We start from the raw sequence: 17,224 nt of genomic DNA on the forward strand, positions 1-17,224 counted from the left end.
ATTTATACAGTATCTCCAAACCACCTGAAACATCAGCCATATATATTTATACATAATAAGGAATGTGTGTATACGTATAAGCACGTGTATATCCACACATATATATACATACATATACACACACACAGACTTGTGTGTGTATCAACATATATGTGTGTGTGTGTGTGTGTGTATTAAATAAAGCCTTTTATGTAATAAATCAGCTCTCCAAAATGGAGAAGAATGAGACTCTTGGAGGACCTATTCATTGCAAAGCGAATTTACCTTCTAATGACTTCAGCTTGAACAGACTTGGGCCCCAAAGGAAGAAGGATGCTCCACTGTCCCCCGCCACCTTGAATTATCTCAAAGGAGCTTTCAGATAAAAATAGAAAACACAAAACCTTTAGGAGAAAAACTATCAAAGGCAGAAACCCTGCAAAAAGCCCAAATAAAAGAATGTACCTTTGACCTCTGGTAATTCAAATAGAGTGTTAATCACCAAAGGATTAACACCCTCTGCATTATAAATAACATAATCAGTCATCAGGAAATTATAACACCCCATATAATCAAGAAACACTGAAGTCTACCTGAGAATTATACACAAGCAGTGGGAGGTACTAAGATGAGAAACTTCAAGAATTGTGGAGAACAGCACAGTTCTTAAACAAATAAACCTCCTTCCTTCTGTGTGTGTGCATCTCCATGTGTTTATGGATTCTCCAATCTTTTCAAAGTCCCTCAATATTTGGAATTGTTCAGGCTCCCTGTTCAGCTCCATAAGCACTTCCCTTATTACAAGACTTCCCCTACCCCATTTTCTCCCAAACCACACCACTCTGTTTTGCCTGAGAGCCACTGCCTCCCCTTTTTTAAACTTTTGTGCCATCTCTAAAGCTTTTCCTGACAAGCCCATTTTCTATTCCCAGTGCACCCAGAAGTCCATTCCACCTATGCCTCCAGCTTCAACTCTTCCAACTACTACAGGCCTTCAATATTGCTGTCCCAGTAGTCCTCACTTACATTGCCTTTAGTGCTATATTCCTGTCAATAGGACCGCCACCACCTCCCCTAACCCCCAAGGCAGGTGGCTTCCTCTCCAGCTTTTCCCCAGGAGGAAAATCAGACCTCTTCTTTAACATGGAGTGCCTCATGAAGAACAGCAAGAACAACTCAGCTCAAATCACTAACTTGTAATCCCGTTTTCTGCTGCGACCCAAAGACCACAGGAGAGAAGATCCATATCCTCACAATCACACCACACCAGGCACCTTCTTCCAAAGATCAGTGAAGAAGGCAGGGTCACAGCATCTGGTGACACATCTGCAAGCAGGCAAAGTGAGTTGGGATGAACATGGACAGCTCTTTTCATGTATACAAATGTTAATTGGATAGGGGGGAGTAAACTTTTTCAGTGTGAGAAGCCTTTCCAGACTAAACTGCATTACAATTTCTCCTTTAAATCTTCAGTAGAAAAGACACACTCCTTAGATCCACTTCTTGACGTTACAGAACAACTAGTAAGTTTCACCTTTTTCAAACCCACTATAAAACCCCACCAGATTTCTCCAGCCTTGCATCATTTCACAACTATGAAACAGTTTTCAACTGAAATATACTTAAGGGCTGCTCCTTAAGTAAAAGCACAGCTTAATTAAGTTAACTAAGCTGATTAAGCCATGCTCTTTCACCCATTACAGGAAGTATTTAGCCCTGGAGCCATCCTCAAAGGCACCTCACGGAGCATATGACATGTTTTCTAGAGATACTGTATGTATTTAGTCACTGTGGAAGGGAAAAAAAAAAAAGACAAATACCCCATATGTCAGCATGCCAACAAAAGAACAGGAGAAGTATCAGCAGATAAAGCAGCTGTTTACATCCCATTCTTGTCTGGAAGGTAGGTATTGCATTACAAGGGAATGAAGGAAGTAAGAAAATATTACCCAACACCTCAGATCTGGCTGTTGTAAAATAATGGCAGCAGGAACACTCTCCGAAGTCCTCAGTCTCCTATATTAGTATTGAGATTTTTGTATGTTTACAAAGAACTCTGACAAATGGATTTAAAATTGAATAGGTTATAGCAGCCTTGTTTTTAAACAATTAAGATTAATCTTTCTCCTTTGTTGTATCTAAATGAGTTTATATCATGAAAAGAATTCTTTAAAATTTTCAACCCTTTCAAACTGTCTAAAAGCAATTTCTAAAATAAAGACATAGCTAACTAGCATTATGCTTATCTTGGCTATTGCTGGTATAAGGGTGCTGCTCTGTGTCTCAGAAAGATTTCTGGCAGGGTGAGAAAACCTGGTCCATTTCAGAGACTTTCCTGGGACCTGTCTGAAGTGTCGACAAGCAACGAAGCTGAATATTAATACACTCTCCATCATCAAAAGCTGTTGCATACCCAAAGGATGAGAAATATTTTAATCAGCTTTCAGCTTGTCTAGTACAAGTCAGTTTATTCCTTCGGGATTATACATCTATGTGCTCAATTTTTGTCTTCGCGTGCTCTCTCTCTCTCTATTACTTTTGAAACTAGCAGTAAAGAGCCTAAATCGGCTGTTTGGTTGGAAAAAGCCAGCTAATGCTGTGATTCAATTACAGCATTTTACATTCAACAAGAAAATCTAGAAGATGAAAAGCAAAGAAAAGAATTGAGAAGTCAGTCCTGTATAGTGTTTTTTTAACAGTAGTGTTTTCTTCAATATTTTTGTCAATCTTACAAGTTTTCAAGACTGATGTGTCTGTTGTCTTGGCCATCATCCCCGCCCCCAAGCTTCCTAAATTCTGGCACTGTAAACTCACAATTCCTCAGTGAAATGACCACTACTGGAACTGACCATGACCACATGCATGTTTTATGAACATGCATATCAAATATGCCTTCCATGAAAGCTAAGAAGATCAGTAATGAAATAATGGTCCATAAAACCTTGAATATAAAACTGTCATTGCATAATGTCACTGAGAGACAGTCAGTCAGCCTTAAGGTTGCACTATCAAAGACGCCACCTACATGAGAAGGCTTTTAATTTTTTTATTCCTTCCAAAACCATCGTAACATTTGAGACTAACAGAGCCAAGACCTCTATTGGCCTTCACGTTGAGCATCAACATAAATGCAACACAGAATTTCATGTCACTTCATCCCTTCTTCCCTGGAAATAGATGCATTACCTATTGTACATGTAGTACCACAGTACTCTCATCTTTCCCAAAACAGAAGAGAAAATAAAAATATAAAGCTTAGCTGCTGAAAGATTTTCAACTTCTGGTGCACATTAAGGAATTATGGGAAGTACGACCTCTGTATACTTTGGCACTAGACAGCGTCAGCATAAATTGGTTTGTACAGGCTAATCTTAATTTCTATCCAAATCCTCCACCAGAAATATAACCAACCATCAGTTTTGAGAAGAGCAGTGAATTCTGAGGTTGCAAATAATTTCAGCACAGAAACTCACATTTCATGAAATGGAAGCAGGAAATTGGACAGAATATGAGAACAAGTAGTCAAGGAGGACAACGAGTAAGTTTACTCTGCCATAGGTCTGAATTACAGGAAAACACCTTCCAGTTCCACACCAACTCCCACCACATCCTTGTCAAACAACTGGTCTTCTAGCTAGCTAACAAATCCTTTGAGGCTTTAATCCATTAACATGTAGCAAAAAGCTTGGAGACTGAGCTAAAACATAATTAGTAGAGTACATACACAATACATATATATACACATATATATAAAATAAACAGTTTATTACACACCAATGCCTAGGCAGCTAGACAATATGAACTGATGCACTGTTTCCAGACATGATTAGTGCACTTTCCAAAATACAGCATGGTAAACATTCAGACAGGTTCATCTTGAGCAGAGCTGTAAGAATTATATAGAGTTCAGATTTGCTAGCAGACCAAGGAGATCTTTCAAAACCTGATGGTGACTAGGGCCATTTGACGAAAGCCAGTAATTATTTTCCAGCTGCTGAATAATAAACATTATATTATGTGTACAGCTTCAGGATTATTGAGCAGAATGATGTGCTATCCCTGGAGGTGTTCAAGACCAGGTTGGACGAGGCCCTGGGCAACCTGGTGAAGTGGGTGGCATCCCTGCCCATGGCAGGGGGTTGGAACCAGATGGTCTCTAAGGTCCCTCCCAAGCCATTCTATGATTCTATGTGTAGTAAGAAATGAAAAGTGCAAAAAGGATTTACCCCCAAACTGCTGAGAGCTAGAACTGGAGGCAATCGGGGTAAGCCAGAACAAAGTAAGCTCCAGCGATCATACTTCCATGGACAGAACTTGTCCATCTGAAAATAAAAACAAAATACCTTAGATGCGGCCCTAGTTAGACAACTTCCAGTCATGGCAGGGGGAAGGCAGAAATTTGTCGGGTTCCTCCAACTGCAAAACATTCTCTCCCTGGGACACAGCAACTCTTTCAGTTATAATGAAAAAATCACAACCTCCTTTTACTGAGGAGGAACTTAAGATCAGAAAATCCCTGCCACCTAAAACCAAAGTAAGACCTCAACGTTTTGATCTCCACGCTGATTTTGAAAACCATACTTAAGTTACTTGCACAAGTTAAACAGGTCAGTGAAAGAATTAGCACCTAATCCAACAGAAAATAATGCTTTCCATGGCCTATACCGAAACCAAGTTTATTTCTTTATATATAAAATAAGAGCTGTAATTTTGATCAAAAATGATGTAACTTAAAAACTACATTGCAAAACCACTTTTTACCCATGATCTCGTCAGGAATTAGAGACACTGATGATCAGATAAGAAAGAAAAGGTATCAGCGCAGCAATGGCAACTTCTTGGAAAATACTACCTCCTTTGCACACAAAAGCCATTTGAAAAGTAAAACAGCTGTATTCCATTTTATAAAATGGACACAGTCACTAAATATGACAGCAATAAAACCATGTTTTGAAATGCTCACTGTACTCAAAAACTCACAGTAACATAGATGGTGACATTTTGGTCATACTGCCATTTGCTTTCACTTTCATTAGAAATAATTTTCCCTAGTTTATAAGGATCACATTAAAAATTATTCCTGCCAAACCAATGTAATTCATAGTTTCAACACTAACCCAAACCTTTTTTTCTACCAATGTGGTATGTTCAAAAACATATAGAACTTATAGACACAAATGTACAAATCTGCATGATCACTTCTATGATGGCCTCAGTGAGAACTAGAAATCATTTTAAATATAGTTGATAATTAATTTTATATGACTTACAGATACACAGGCATTTCAAAAATACAGAAGAATATTCTGAATTTCCAAAAAATATTATTCTCCATGTGCAAACATTGCCTTTTATTGAGGTTTTGTACTAGGAAATGACTTTCGAAAACCATAAAAGGCTTTGCAATGAATAGCTGGACAAGTAAAACAATAGCAGAATACAATACTACTGCTAATTCATTTCCACAGCACATAATAAGCCTTATAAATAAATAAGCAAACTGTTGACAAAAAGATCCTTTGTTATTTCAGTATATGTTCATCCAAGGTTCTGAGGAAAAATGCTGAAAACAGCACAGTTTTTTATATAATCTACTTGGCCCCATCATACTGAGTTCACTTTCGCTTAAATCATCACAGATCCCACTACCAATAAAAGGGCAGCATCAGGTTCTAAAAAAATCCTTCCAGCACTGACATGTATTCACAGGGATGCAGCAGGATCTATGATCTTAGCTTTTCCCTCCGCAACACATGCCGGGTGACTTGCAGCACTTCCAAGTGTACTCTTACGCTCTGAACTCTTTCTCTGCTGTTCCTGCTGCTGAGAACTGCAAGCTATTGCCCCTGGTGCTATCCCCTATAAACCACTTTGCTCTAAATGAAAATTTAGATGATCCAGAAGTTACATGAAGGAATTAGATCATTACCGATTAGAAACCACACACCTGTGCATGTGTTTATGTGCACAAGCATGTACAGACACGTGTTCTTTGGACCAGCTCTGGTGAGCTATCCAGTCGGAGACCACTCCTACGTGATGCAGAACCCTGCTTGTCACTGGGTTCAGCTCAGACAGATCCTTTTATACAGTTCAAACACAAAACTGGGACATAACCTATATGCATGGCTTTGATTTCTGCTGATTGTGTTGCATGCACTTATGTTTTTAAATGCTAACACAGAGCTCATCATATCTACACGTATTTGCATGTACAACACGATGTACAATCATACAGATCTGATTGTACACAAACATAGTGAAGATAGAAAGAAGCTTTATTACAGGAAGGGTTTAGCACAAGACAATAGAATTTAGTCATTCAAAACAGGCTCACCAAAGAACAGCAGTGTACACGAGAACACAGACAAACAAATTCCCAACCCAGGTGTGAACACACCTAGACGGGGACACAGCGGGGAGACGTGCCCAACTCTGGCGCCAACCAGCCAGCGCAGCACCCTCCAACCAGCCTCATAGCTGTGCCAGCCACCCACGGCCTTCCCGCTTGTGGTGTCAGAAACCCACCTTGCCTCCCCGTAGTACACAAATAGAGGTACCCTGCCTTAAACTTTCCCTGGCTTATGCCACTTGGCATTACAACCTGAAATGTTTTCAGAGTCATTTTCACAGGATGCTGTACGAGCTGGAAGGCTGCCCTCTTAGCAATTCCAGTTTATAATAGAAATGTTATAGTGCTTCATATCAACTCAGCTTAGATCTCAAGCAGCTCACAGAAGGGTTAAAAATAGAAAGTGCTATCCACTGGTTTGCTCTGATGTTCCTGTAGATATTGTCACTGGATGTATCCTCAGTAGAATTCTATTCAACACCTCTGTCTTTAAGTACAAAGCTGTAGGCTGTAGCAGCTTTAGGAAACATAAGTATCCTTTTTTCTGCTGCACAGTATCTGTGTGTGAAATTCTCTAAAGGGGTTTAAGTATTTACCCTGAACACTATCAGACAGTTTCTAAAATTTTCCTTATCCTGTTGCAAAAACACTTCAAAGAGAATCATAAACACAGTCCTTTGTGCTTTCAGCACACACTTTGTTTTGGAAGCTTAAGTCTGAATTCCCTCAGAATTGTAAATATTTTTCTTCTGAAAGATGTGCAATACAACTTTTTTTTTTTTTAAAAAAAAGATTGGCAGTGATTCTACTGTATGCAATGCTGTATCCTTTCTCCCATTTCTGATGGCTAAAAATATTGGGGTCAATGAAATCAGTGTCAAAAAATATTTTTTAAAAAAGAAAAAACTCCCCAGGATCAGGGTTTTCCTCTTGTTGTTGAGATAAAAGATACATTTCCAGGAATATCTGACTCCTGGTGTACATAAAATATAACCTGCCAAAACCACATTTATTTAAAGGGTCTGGCCTAAACAGATAAGAAGAGCCCCAAAAGACAAGAGATATGGCTAAAATTGAGGTCTTTGAGCTGCCATGTTGTGCCGACATTTCACAGCTCATTAGGCAAATACGATCACCCATCACCGCACGGCCCTCCAAGAAACGAGTGTGACACTGCAATATCTGAAAGCACGGGGAGAAAGCTATAAAAAGAAATTGAAATTATACCTCAGAATTTCTTGAATTTTGGCTGCCAAGATGACACTAATACAAATATGAGATAAGTTGCATTTTCTGAAAATGCTACCAACCACCCAGCCTGTTTGTGAACCCCAAACCTTTTCATGCCCTCCACCCGCACAGAATTAGTGAGCTGTTTGTAGTGCCAAAGTCTACAAAAAGCTAGCAAGATTCCTTTTAAAAGCATATTTTGTCTTACAGCTTATGGTGGTTATTCTGGAACCAAAATACCCTGATTTAAACACATATTTAAACACTTGTTTAATTTGGATAAAAAAAAAAAAAGAAAAGAAAAAAGAAAAAAGGAAAGAAAGAAAAAAGAAAAAAAGAAATATATTATGGCCCTGGGCTGAGATTTCATAGCTCAAGTTTCAGCCCAGACTCAATTCTAACTGTCAGGCTCTAAGCCCCTGACAATAGTGGCTTACAGCAGAAACTATGGCATACTTCATACGCAGCAATAGAACCGAATAATGAAATAGACCTCAAAAAGGAAAGAAAAATAATTTTACGTGGAAATATCTTTGCTCTCTGATTTCAATTCAGTTGTATAAACTGATAAAAATGTACCATTGAGAATAACCATAAAAATAATATGATGAGTTAATGTTTTTTTTTTCTTTTTTTAACTTACAAATCAAGATGAAACAGTTGTGCAGAGACATCAGTTTGCTCGAATGCCACTTTGTTCATTGTAACTACACAGAAAGTACACGCTAATGTTTATAGATTGCATTTGGAAATTAAAAGGTATGCTGCATATCAGTATCATTAGTTATAATTTAGGATTCCAAAAAGTGAAACAAAAGGTTTAACAATCACTTTTGTGTTTCACTTATACCATTAAAAATCAGGTTTTTAAGATCTATGTTTCGTTCCTTTAAGTAAATCCTTTAGAGTAGGCAAACGGTTATGCTGCTAAATACACTAAATCACTCATTTTTCTCTACGTTTTAGAACTACAGTTTTCATCATCTTGCCAAATTCCTGCATAAATAGGTAGGATTAAATGGAGCCTAGCCTACGTAACATAATTATATATGTTGTGATTTTATACTGCAATGAAACTGATACATTTTAATAATCCCAGTCTTGGCTCTTACCCACCAAAGTCAATAAAGGTTATTAAGGCCAACTGCCATATAAATACATTGCTACATTGCTAAATGGTCTGTCAAAGCAGGAAATACAATTCATACCATATAGCACTACCAGGATCATCTTTTTTTTTTTTTTTTTAAAGGAACACCGGATATGTTAAAAAAAAGTCTTTAAAGATTTGGTATTTGAGTACAATCATATATGTTTACTTTTCATTCCAGAGATTTACATTTTACTTTTTCAAATGTGAATCAACCTAAAACAAAATAAAAAAAAAAGACTGTAGGACTTTTACAGTTCTTACTGATTTGGCATGGTGTTAAAACATTTTCATAGCTAAAATAAATGTCAGATTGCAAGGTTTGCGTGATATCAGACCCTGAGAGACAAATTGTCTCTCCACTGAATCTCAGAACAGCTTCGGCAAGACTTCCTCATATCACATGAGGTTTCAGCTTTTCAGACTTCTTTTTACCCAGAAAGCAAAGCTTGTACAGTCTTTTTTTCAAATGGTAACTCTCCCTTTGAATTCAGCAAGCATTTATCCTGATGTTGCACATGATAACGTGTTAATCTTGGATGACTTTTAAAAAAAACTCAAGGATTTGAATAGCCTTCGTATTTCCAAGGGAGGGCGGGAAAAGAGAAGAAGATTGGTTAAACTGCTTTAGATTTAGTGCTTCATAAATTCATGAGGTAATATTGTGGGAAATGTGATGTTTTATCAGAATGTCATTCAAATGAAAGGTTTAACATTTACATCACAAGAGCAAGCTCTAAGTAAAACTATCCGCAGGGAAAGAAATGCCAGGACTAAACATTATTATAAAATTATGTGCTTGCCACAAAGTACAAAAATATTAAATAGAGCCCAAAGGTTTGAAGACCCTGGGCTTAACTTCCTGAGGTATCATACTTTGCTGCAATATTGGAACAAGTACAATTAACAGAATCAGAAATTTTGGAAAAGGCTTTATTTTTTTCTTCTTCTTTAAAACTCTATTGCCTAACAAAGGAAAAAATAAAAAAGGCACACATTGAACCCCAGACTGACTTGTATCACTCGAAACACACACACAAAATTTAAGTCAAGAGTTGTTCAGCTCACACACAAGTGTAGCAAAAAATACATTATTTTCCTTTACAAAATAGTTCCTTTTAAGCAATAATACTCTACCGAGACAAGATCAACAACCGCTAAGGCATTTATAATTTAACCATTTTTCCACATTATATAGGTGAATTTTTTATTTTATTATTTTTACTGTTTAAAGAATCATGTAGTTAAAGCTATAAATTTGGAGGAAAAACACTGACTGCAGACTACTGGGTACCTTCAGAAATACCTTTTTGATTTAACTTAATGCTGTGGAAGCTAAGCATGCACCAAAACACTGCACTTTTTATGTTAAATTGCTGTTGAATTTGTTAACCCACAATTGATTTCCTGTGTTATGGAATCTTAGAGATTACAGCTAACTTGAAGCAACAGGGATAATTCTTGATGTTAATGCTACATTTCTATGTATTTTTATTAAGTCAGTGCTCGCCGTTGCATTAAAACTGCAGCTCAACATTGCCCCCTACTGTCCGTTTGTGAAACACTAAGGACAAAATGTAGGTTAAAACCAAAAAATCCCACCCCACCTCCTCCAAGTCCAAAATACGGTTAGCATCTCATTTACCTAAGAGACTCAACAATACAGACATTCCCAATTAACATTCTCTTCTGTCTCCTTCAATAGCTGAAATTAATTGTGATTAATGCATTATAAGTCATAAAACATTAAAGCAATTTTTAAAATTTAAATTAGAAGCAGCTTCTGTCTTGGCCCAACCGTCATTTTGCTGATAAATATCATCGTGAGGCCTGTTGAAAGGAGATACACTGACGCCACCACGTTTCTAATTAGAGACACATGGCAATGTCACACCAATTGCAGAAAACCTAACCCTTGAGAATTCCTGAGTTTGCTGTTTTTCCATGTTCTCAACACACAATGGATATAAAATAACAATCAAACATTCTTGTCTCTACTTCATCTAAGCCTCTGTTACAAGAGGGTAAGTTGTCATTTGAAAGAAAAACAAACCAAATCATTTTTTTTAAATGATAAAGGTCATTCAAGATTAGTTGAGTTTGAGCACATGAGAACACAAAAATGAGGCAAAAACAAAAATAAACAAATCATAAATCTTTTTCCCTTCTTTTGGAGGAAAGTCTAATGTTCACCGATTCCTTGCAGCAACTGATTTCACATATAAAAATTCCACTTTTCCACACTCATTTTCCAGGCCTGAATCCAGCTGTTGCCAGAAAAGCTTCCAAATTCTTGTGAACAGGTTAGAGAGCAACAAGATTTCCCTCAAAACTCAGTAACAGAATCTTGTGTCATCATACCTCTGGGAATTCAAAAACATCTCTAATACAAATTATATTCAGTGTCCTCAGCCACATTACAAACTTTTCCAAGACATGTACGGACAAGTTGAAGCTTACGCTGTGAGCAGCAATGGCACAGAAGCAGCTTCTGATGGAGATGGAAGGATACCAGCACGACACATTTCTAATGTAGTTCCTCCTGCATGCAGACCTAGAAGCAGGCATGCTGGCAAGTGTGTCATACACTTAGCAAAGTCCCCCAGCTGAGTCTCTACTTAGACAGCAAGTGGGCTAACAGTGGTCACTGAGTCACTTACCAAGGAAGGCACAGATGTACTTTCAAATATACAGCAATTACCACAACTATAAGGATTCAAGAAACTAATCACCTCTAGCTAGTTGCAGCCATCGTGTAATTGTGCACGTGCACTACCAACAGACAGCTGTACCTTCAGTTCATCAGGTTTTACTTTCACCTTCACCCAGATACATTCACTGCTGTTGTGATGGCATAGGGTGCACTGTCTATCTTGGTGTTTCATGACAAGGTGACATTGCACAGTTTCAGGTACTAACTGGTGTGATGCAATATCTGCCTGTCACCTTCTGACGCTGTCAAACTTTAAAAACAAGTGAAGTCAGGAAACAAATGAAATCTCCTCTTGCTTTTTGGTTCTCATTTTGCTCATATTTCTTTTATTTCTCTCCCCCAGTAGCAAAGAGGTGGCAGTGGGAGGATTACACTGATTATACTTTTCAGATGTTCTGAATAAAGCAAAAATTCTGTTGCTACAGTACAATTAAAAACCTAACTGTTAGTGCTCTCAGAATTAAGCTCTAAAAGCTTCAGACTATAAAACCAGTACTTACCATAGTCTCCATTTTTCTCCAATATTCTTCCAATTTAGCCATTGGTTTAAGCCACCAATCAGTGCACTTCAAATACCGCTTGCCTTGAAACCAAAACTGCCTGAGCCACTCAAATTCAACCTGCAAGAGAAAAACACACGGTTGCATGACTCATCTGTTCTTATTATCTGTTTTTTTTTATTATTATTATTATTATCTGGGCAGGAATGGGGTAGTACACGAATCCAGATATACATAAACAGCCCCAGCAAAGGAGAAGGTTACTGGAGTATTTATTTCTAAACGTACCTTTACACCCAGTTGTTATTTTTATTGAATCATAAGAAGGATAGAAGAAACTTTCAGTAAATAAACTGTGCTAGAACACAGCCTACCCAATTGCTATGGAACAAGCGCATAGCTTTATAATGAAATACAGTTTCTCGTAGTTAACCAAATAATCTGGTTACCAAACAAACTACCAAAAACTTTAGGATTGACTGAGTCTCAGTGCTCAGCTGTGGCCAGGCTTGTGCTCCCTCTACTGGAACTGCACTTACAGCAAAAACTTGCCAATAATATGCGCGTGGGGTTCTGCGGGGAAAGTAAGGCTAAAAAGCAGGTTTCGGCTTTTCAGGGCATCAGTAGTAACATGTCCCAATTGTTTTTCTAGGACTAGGCTTGTGTGGCAACTGTGCTTAACAAAGAAAACATTATCCCAACGAAGCAATAAAAATTTAATCAGGAACATGGTTATACTTTTATTTAGAATATGAAGCAGAAAATACTGTAATACTTTGCTAGTTTTGGGGTGTTTTTTTTTGTTTTTTTTTTTCAAATCATATATGGGTGGCCCTTCAGGTTTAAACACATGATAAATACTAGCTTTTAATGTATAATAAATATATATAACTCATCAAATATTCATTAAGCAAAATAATTTCATTTATCCTAATTCCTGCTGAGCCTTTTTCTTTAATGGCAATCCACAGTTCTGGTCTTTAGAATTATGTATTTATTTTTGTTGCGGTAGTTACATTTCACACCAAGTTCAAAGCTACTTTAATCATTACTTGCTACCTCAAAGATTTTGTTTATCCCTACTTGACACTGATGTTGCAAACAAAGAGAACCTGCCAAGGTGAAAGAATAAAGAAAACTGCCCAAAGCTGTCATCTAACTTTTTTTTTCCTGCAAGGCTATGGAAATCTGAAAGCATTTCAGCTAACATTAAATGTTTGGTCAATACACATTAACGACTGCAATAAAAGATACTTAAATGCGAAATGTATAAAAAGAACATTAGATCAACTCTTAGTAAAATACAACAACACAATTAATTGGCAGACATAACTCTTAAAAATATTTTCAAAAAAATACTGTAAGCATAGTGGCTTTTTAGCACACAAGTTCAATGACATACAACCTTCTTAAAAAAAGTTTAAGTAGAGTTCGCTTCTTCTACTGTATAAACAAGGTATGAAGTATCAAGTTACGCTTCCCTAAAAATCATTATACACCATTTGGGGATGGCTGAACACATCAACAGTTCAACTAGAGCTTGGAGTATTCACTGCTCTTTTCTTCTTTCTATTTTCTGGTCTCTTCCAATGAATGGATGATAACACATAATATCTTACAAATATGGTTCAGGAAATAGATCACATGAGGTCATTAACTAATGAAAAATTACTTTAAAAAAATGAAAATGAAAGTTACAATATCATTCATCATGATAACAATCTATTTCAGTCAATCTGATTTTTAACTAATCATACTGATTTGTTACATTAATCTACATAATTTCAGTCTAAGTAAAGTCTGGCATCCTGGCCAAATTTTAAACATATCTTGATCCCTTTCAGCATACACAAGAGATAAGGGTTAGCAGTAGGACAGTTAATTTTCTGAAGGATTGTAACTGATCGCATCAGAGGTCAGGGTACCAAATGGCAACATGTGGCTGTTCAATGATAGGGACAACAATGTAGGTAAAAAACTAGGCAGGGCTCTCAAACTCAGGTCCATATTCATCCGACAATGCCTAAGTTTAGCTCTAAACTGAGTTAATAGAAGAAGGGAAAAAATAGCATTTCACCCACAAACTCGGCCATCAAGCACCTTGACAAGGGACTGCTCTGAACGGGTGCTTCTGACCAGGTAATGGTTGATTCTGAAAACAAGTCATCTTGATGCATGGGTGACAATTTCTCTGTCACTATCCTTGCTTTAGACACTAGTAAGCACAAATACTTCTGCTAAAAATCTCCAGAGATTCCAATTATGCTGTTTGATATTTTAAAATTAACACTAACACTAAATTAACATTAATTTTTAAATTCTTTCACTGAACTATAGTCACTAATCTCCTGCAAGAAGAAGGCATCCCCTATTGGCTTGCCTCCTTCTACCTCCTTATATGAATTAGAGCTATACCAGGAAAAAAAAACACCACAACAGTACATGCGGAAGAGACAAAAGCTCAATTCTAGCCTTACTGGAACTCAAGATACAGGACATTCATCTTCCATGACAAAAGTCTCAGGTCAACTGTTCTTGACATGGATTTTGTCAAAGAGTTTTAGTTTGGAGACTCCCATATATGAGAGTCAACTTGAGTTCAGATCAGCTAGTAGTTTACATGACTGAACAGGACAAACCTTAATCATATTAACATGTAAATAAAATATACACGCTGCACATTTTAGGAAAACTTGTCTCCTAATTCATTTTTCATTTGTGACTTAAATATGTGCAAGAAAGTTCAGAATTGGGCCCTATATGTCTAACCTCAACAGATTTTCAAGTCGTCCTTTAGCAATGATTAAAAGCCAATTTTAGGTTATAGTCAATACTGGGTAGTAAAAGGCCAACGGCAGCATTTGACATTTTGTGACGCAGTGCTCCTTGGTCAATTATTTAAAAGTATTGGTTATTAAATGCCACAGATGTAGGTGATCTATATTTTTGCTCTTCTGTACTAGCCAGCCACCAACCATGCTGTCAGCTCACTGTGATGTGCTAAAACATGTCGGCCTTCCTTGGGCCGCAGACACCACCACCCTTCCTCAGCCCTGACCTCAGCATCTACCACCACATACCTTCAACATCTACCACCTCCAACTTAGCTAGCCTAGGCTTTTCTACATCCCTGTAGATGTAGAAATGTTAAACCATGATAATTTTAACTGCTGCTACCATAAAAATAGATTTGCTGTAGGCAAGAGTGACTGTATTTCACGAGCAACAGAGCAACCAATTCAGTCTCAAATTTTAATCGTGATCATCAGGATTTGTTGATTAGGCCTGAGCCAAAACCCCGATAAGAACAAAATCCTACTTTTTCAAACTTGAAGCCTGCTACATTTTAAACGCAAACTCCAGATCCTAAAGAAGTTCCTCTGAAGTTTACTTCACAGAGAACTTGTAACTGTTCATTTGGTGGTGGCGAGTAAGGAGGCCTCGAAGCTTCCTCACGTAGGGGAACTCCTGTCAGATTTTGCACTCCGCTGAGCAAGGTAAACAACTGCTCTTGGACACCCAAAGAATAGGCCATCTTCTCTGCAGATTTATTTTTACGCATGCAAGCATTTATATCATTTAGTCAGCAGTGTTCTATTATTTTAAAAAGTGTTTGTTTGCCAGTGGGCTTTCCTAGGTCCCTGCAGGTCTGCTTGAGGCCTAGCCAGTAGCTGTACAAATTTTGGAAAGTGAAGTGTGATTCAGCAGGGGCAGAGGTTCGCATTCAATGAACTATACAAGGTCATTTATTTCAGGACAAATGATCCTGGCCAAACAGCAATCTGATTGCTTAAAGGGATAATTTCATTTAATCTAACACCATGTGTGCATTGTTGTTAGGACGCTGTACTTCACAGCTGTCCAGGTCATTACTTCTGTTCACCCTGCCACAGTACTCCTAGGATACCCTGCCACTGAAATAGTGTTCAGACTTCAAGCCTGAAGCTTGTAACTACAACGTACGTACTGGAGTGAAATGACTCGCGCATCTAACAAACAGCATGTACTTCATAATTCAGGTACATGCTGAATTATGTACCTGAATTCAGATATTCCTCCAAAGGCTGTTTTATTGAGGGAGGCCACAACAACAAGGTTAAGTCTAAGTGATGCTGAAAACCTCCTAACTAAAATCTTGCTTCTTCCACAGGAAGGCCTCTGTCACAACATCCAAGAGAGGTCTCTGACAAATGAACTCTGGGAAAGAGAGCCCCCAGATGCTCACCAAATTCTTTTATGGGTTTCTCTGCCCACAACAAAAGTGGAGAAAGTCTCCACCAATGCTTCAGATCTTCAGTCCTAAACCACTTAATCAACACAGCAAGTCAATTTTCCTGCCCAGGAATACAAAAGTGAAGGCACAGAATCATACCTCATTCTTTCAGACCTGCTTTTAGGTTTTTTCCCTCGAGCAGACACAGATAACTCATCCAGACCTCATTTGGCAGAGCAGTTAATTTCAGCACAGACTGTGAATCTGCACTCAAGTACTTAATTTTAGCCTAGTTGTGGATCAGCTGATGGCACTGTGATGGCTCTGCTCCAGTTAATGATCTCTGATGACTACTTTGGAGGTGTCAGCAAAAGGGGAAGAAAACCCACAGCATTTCAGGAAGATGAAGCAGCTACTGAGGATGCATCTAGTTATCTGAGTTAAAACATGCAAAGAGCTTCAATAATGACTTTTGGAAGTGGAATACAACCATACCACCTCCTCTACAGAGGAATAGAAATGCTCATTTTCAAGCCCAAAATCTCCAGTCTGGAGGTATATAAACTGTATACCAAAACTGTATACCAAAACAGAAATACACAGGCAAAATTGGGTGATAGTTCTTCATTAATTCTATAATTCGCTTTACCTAGTACAGTTTCATTTTTCTTATTTAAAATAATAACAAAGGAGGAAAAAAAAAAAGAGATGGAATCCTGACCACAGTTATTGAATGGAAGACTCATTTTCATCAGTAGTTGAACAGTTTAATTCTTTAAAGAAAGAAAACATGTTCTTGTTCTTCATACGCTTGAGAAAACTTGAAACCTAGAACCCGTATTATGTGCCTGAAAATACGAAGATTTGTCATACAGTGAGTAAAAGAAAGCAGGAAGCTTTCACAGGCAAAACAATAACAACAAAAAAACTGCATCAGCCTCACAGATCTGTGTGTTTTTACTTCAATGATGTTTCAAAAAGAAATGTGTATTTACCACAGTGGTAAACAAATGGTAACTTTGTCTACTTGTGCACTAAAAAAGGGAAATTTAAATAGCACTTGAACATACGGAATTTATCCTTTAAG

The 17,224-nt window shown here is 37.6% G+C and overlaps 1 protein-coding gene across 3 annotated transcripts in view; it reads right to left on the bottom strand.

Annotated features, from left to right (window-relative positions):
- FTO (FTO alpha-ketoglutarate dependent dioxygenase) overlaps positions 1–17,224 on the bottom strand; it is a 243,350-nt gene that overhangs the window by 157,428 nt on the left and 68,698 nt on the right. For all 3 annotated transcript variants that reach the window (XM_050713158.1, XM_035543277.2, XM_035543278.2), the window contains one exon: positions 11,925–12,044. In XM_050713158.1, the coding sequence (XP_050569115.1) occupies positions 11,925–12,044 (120 nt within the window). The remainder of the gene's footprint in view (positions 1–11,924; positions 12,045–17,224) is intronic.

This window comes from Cygnus atratus, chromosome 12, assembly GCF_013377495.2.
Source record: "Cygnus atratus isolate AKBS03 ecotype Queensland, Australia chromosome 12, CAtr_DNAZoo_HiC_assembly, whole genome shotgun sequence".
Classification (NCBI taxonomy): domain Eukaryota; kingdom Metazoa; phylum Chordata; class Aves; order Anseriformes; family Anatidae; genus Cygnus; species Cygnus atratus.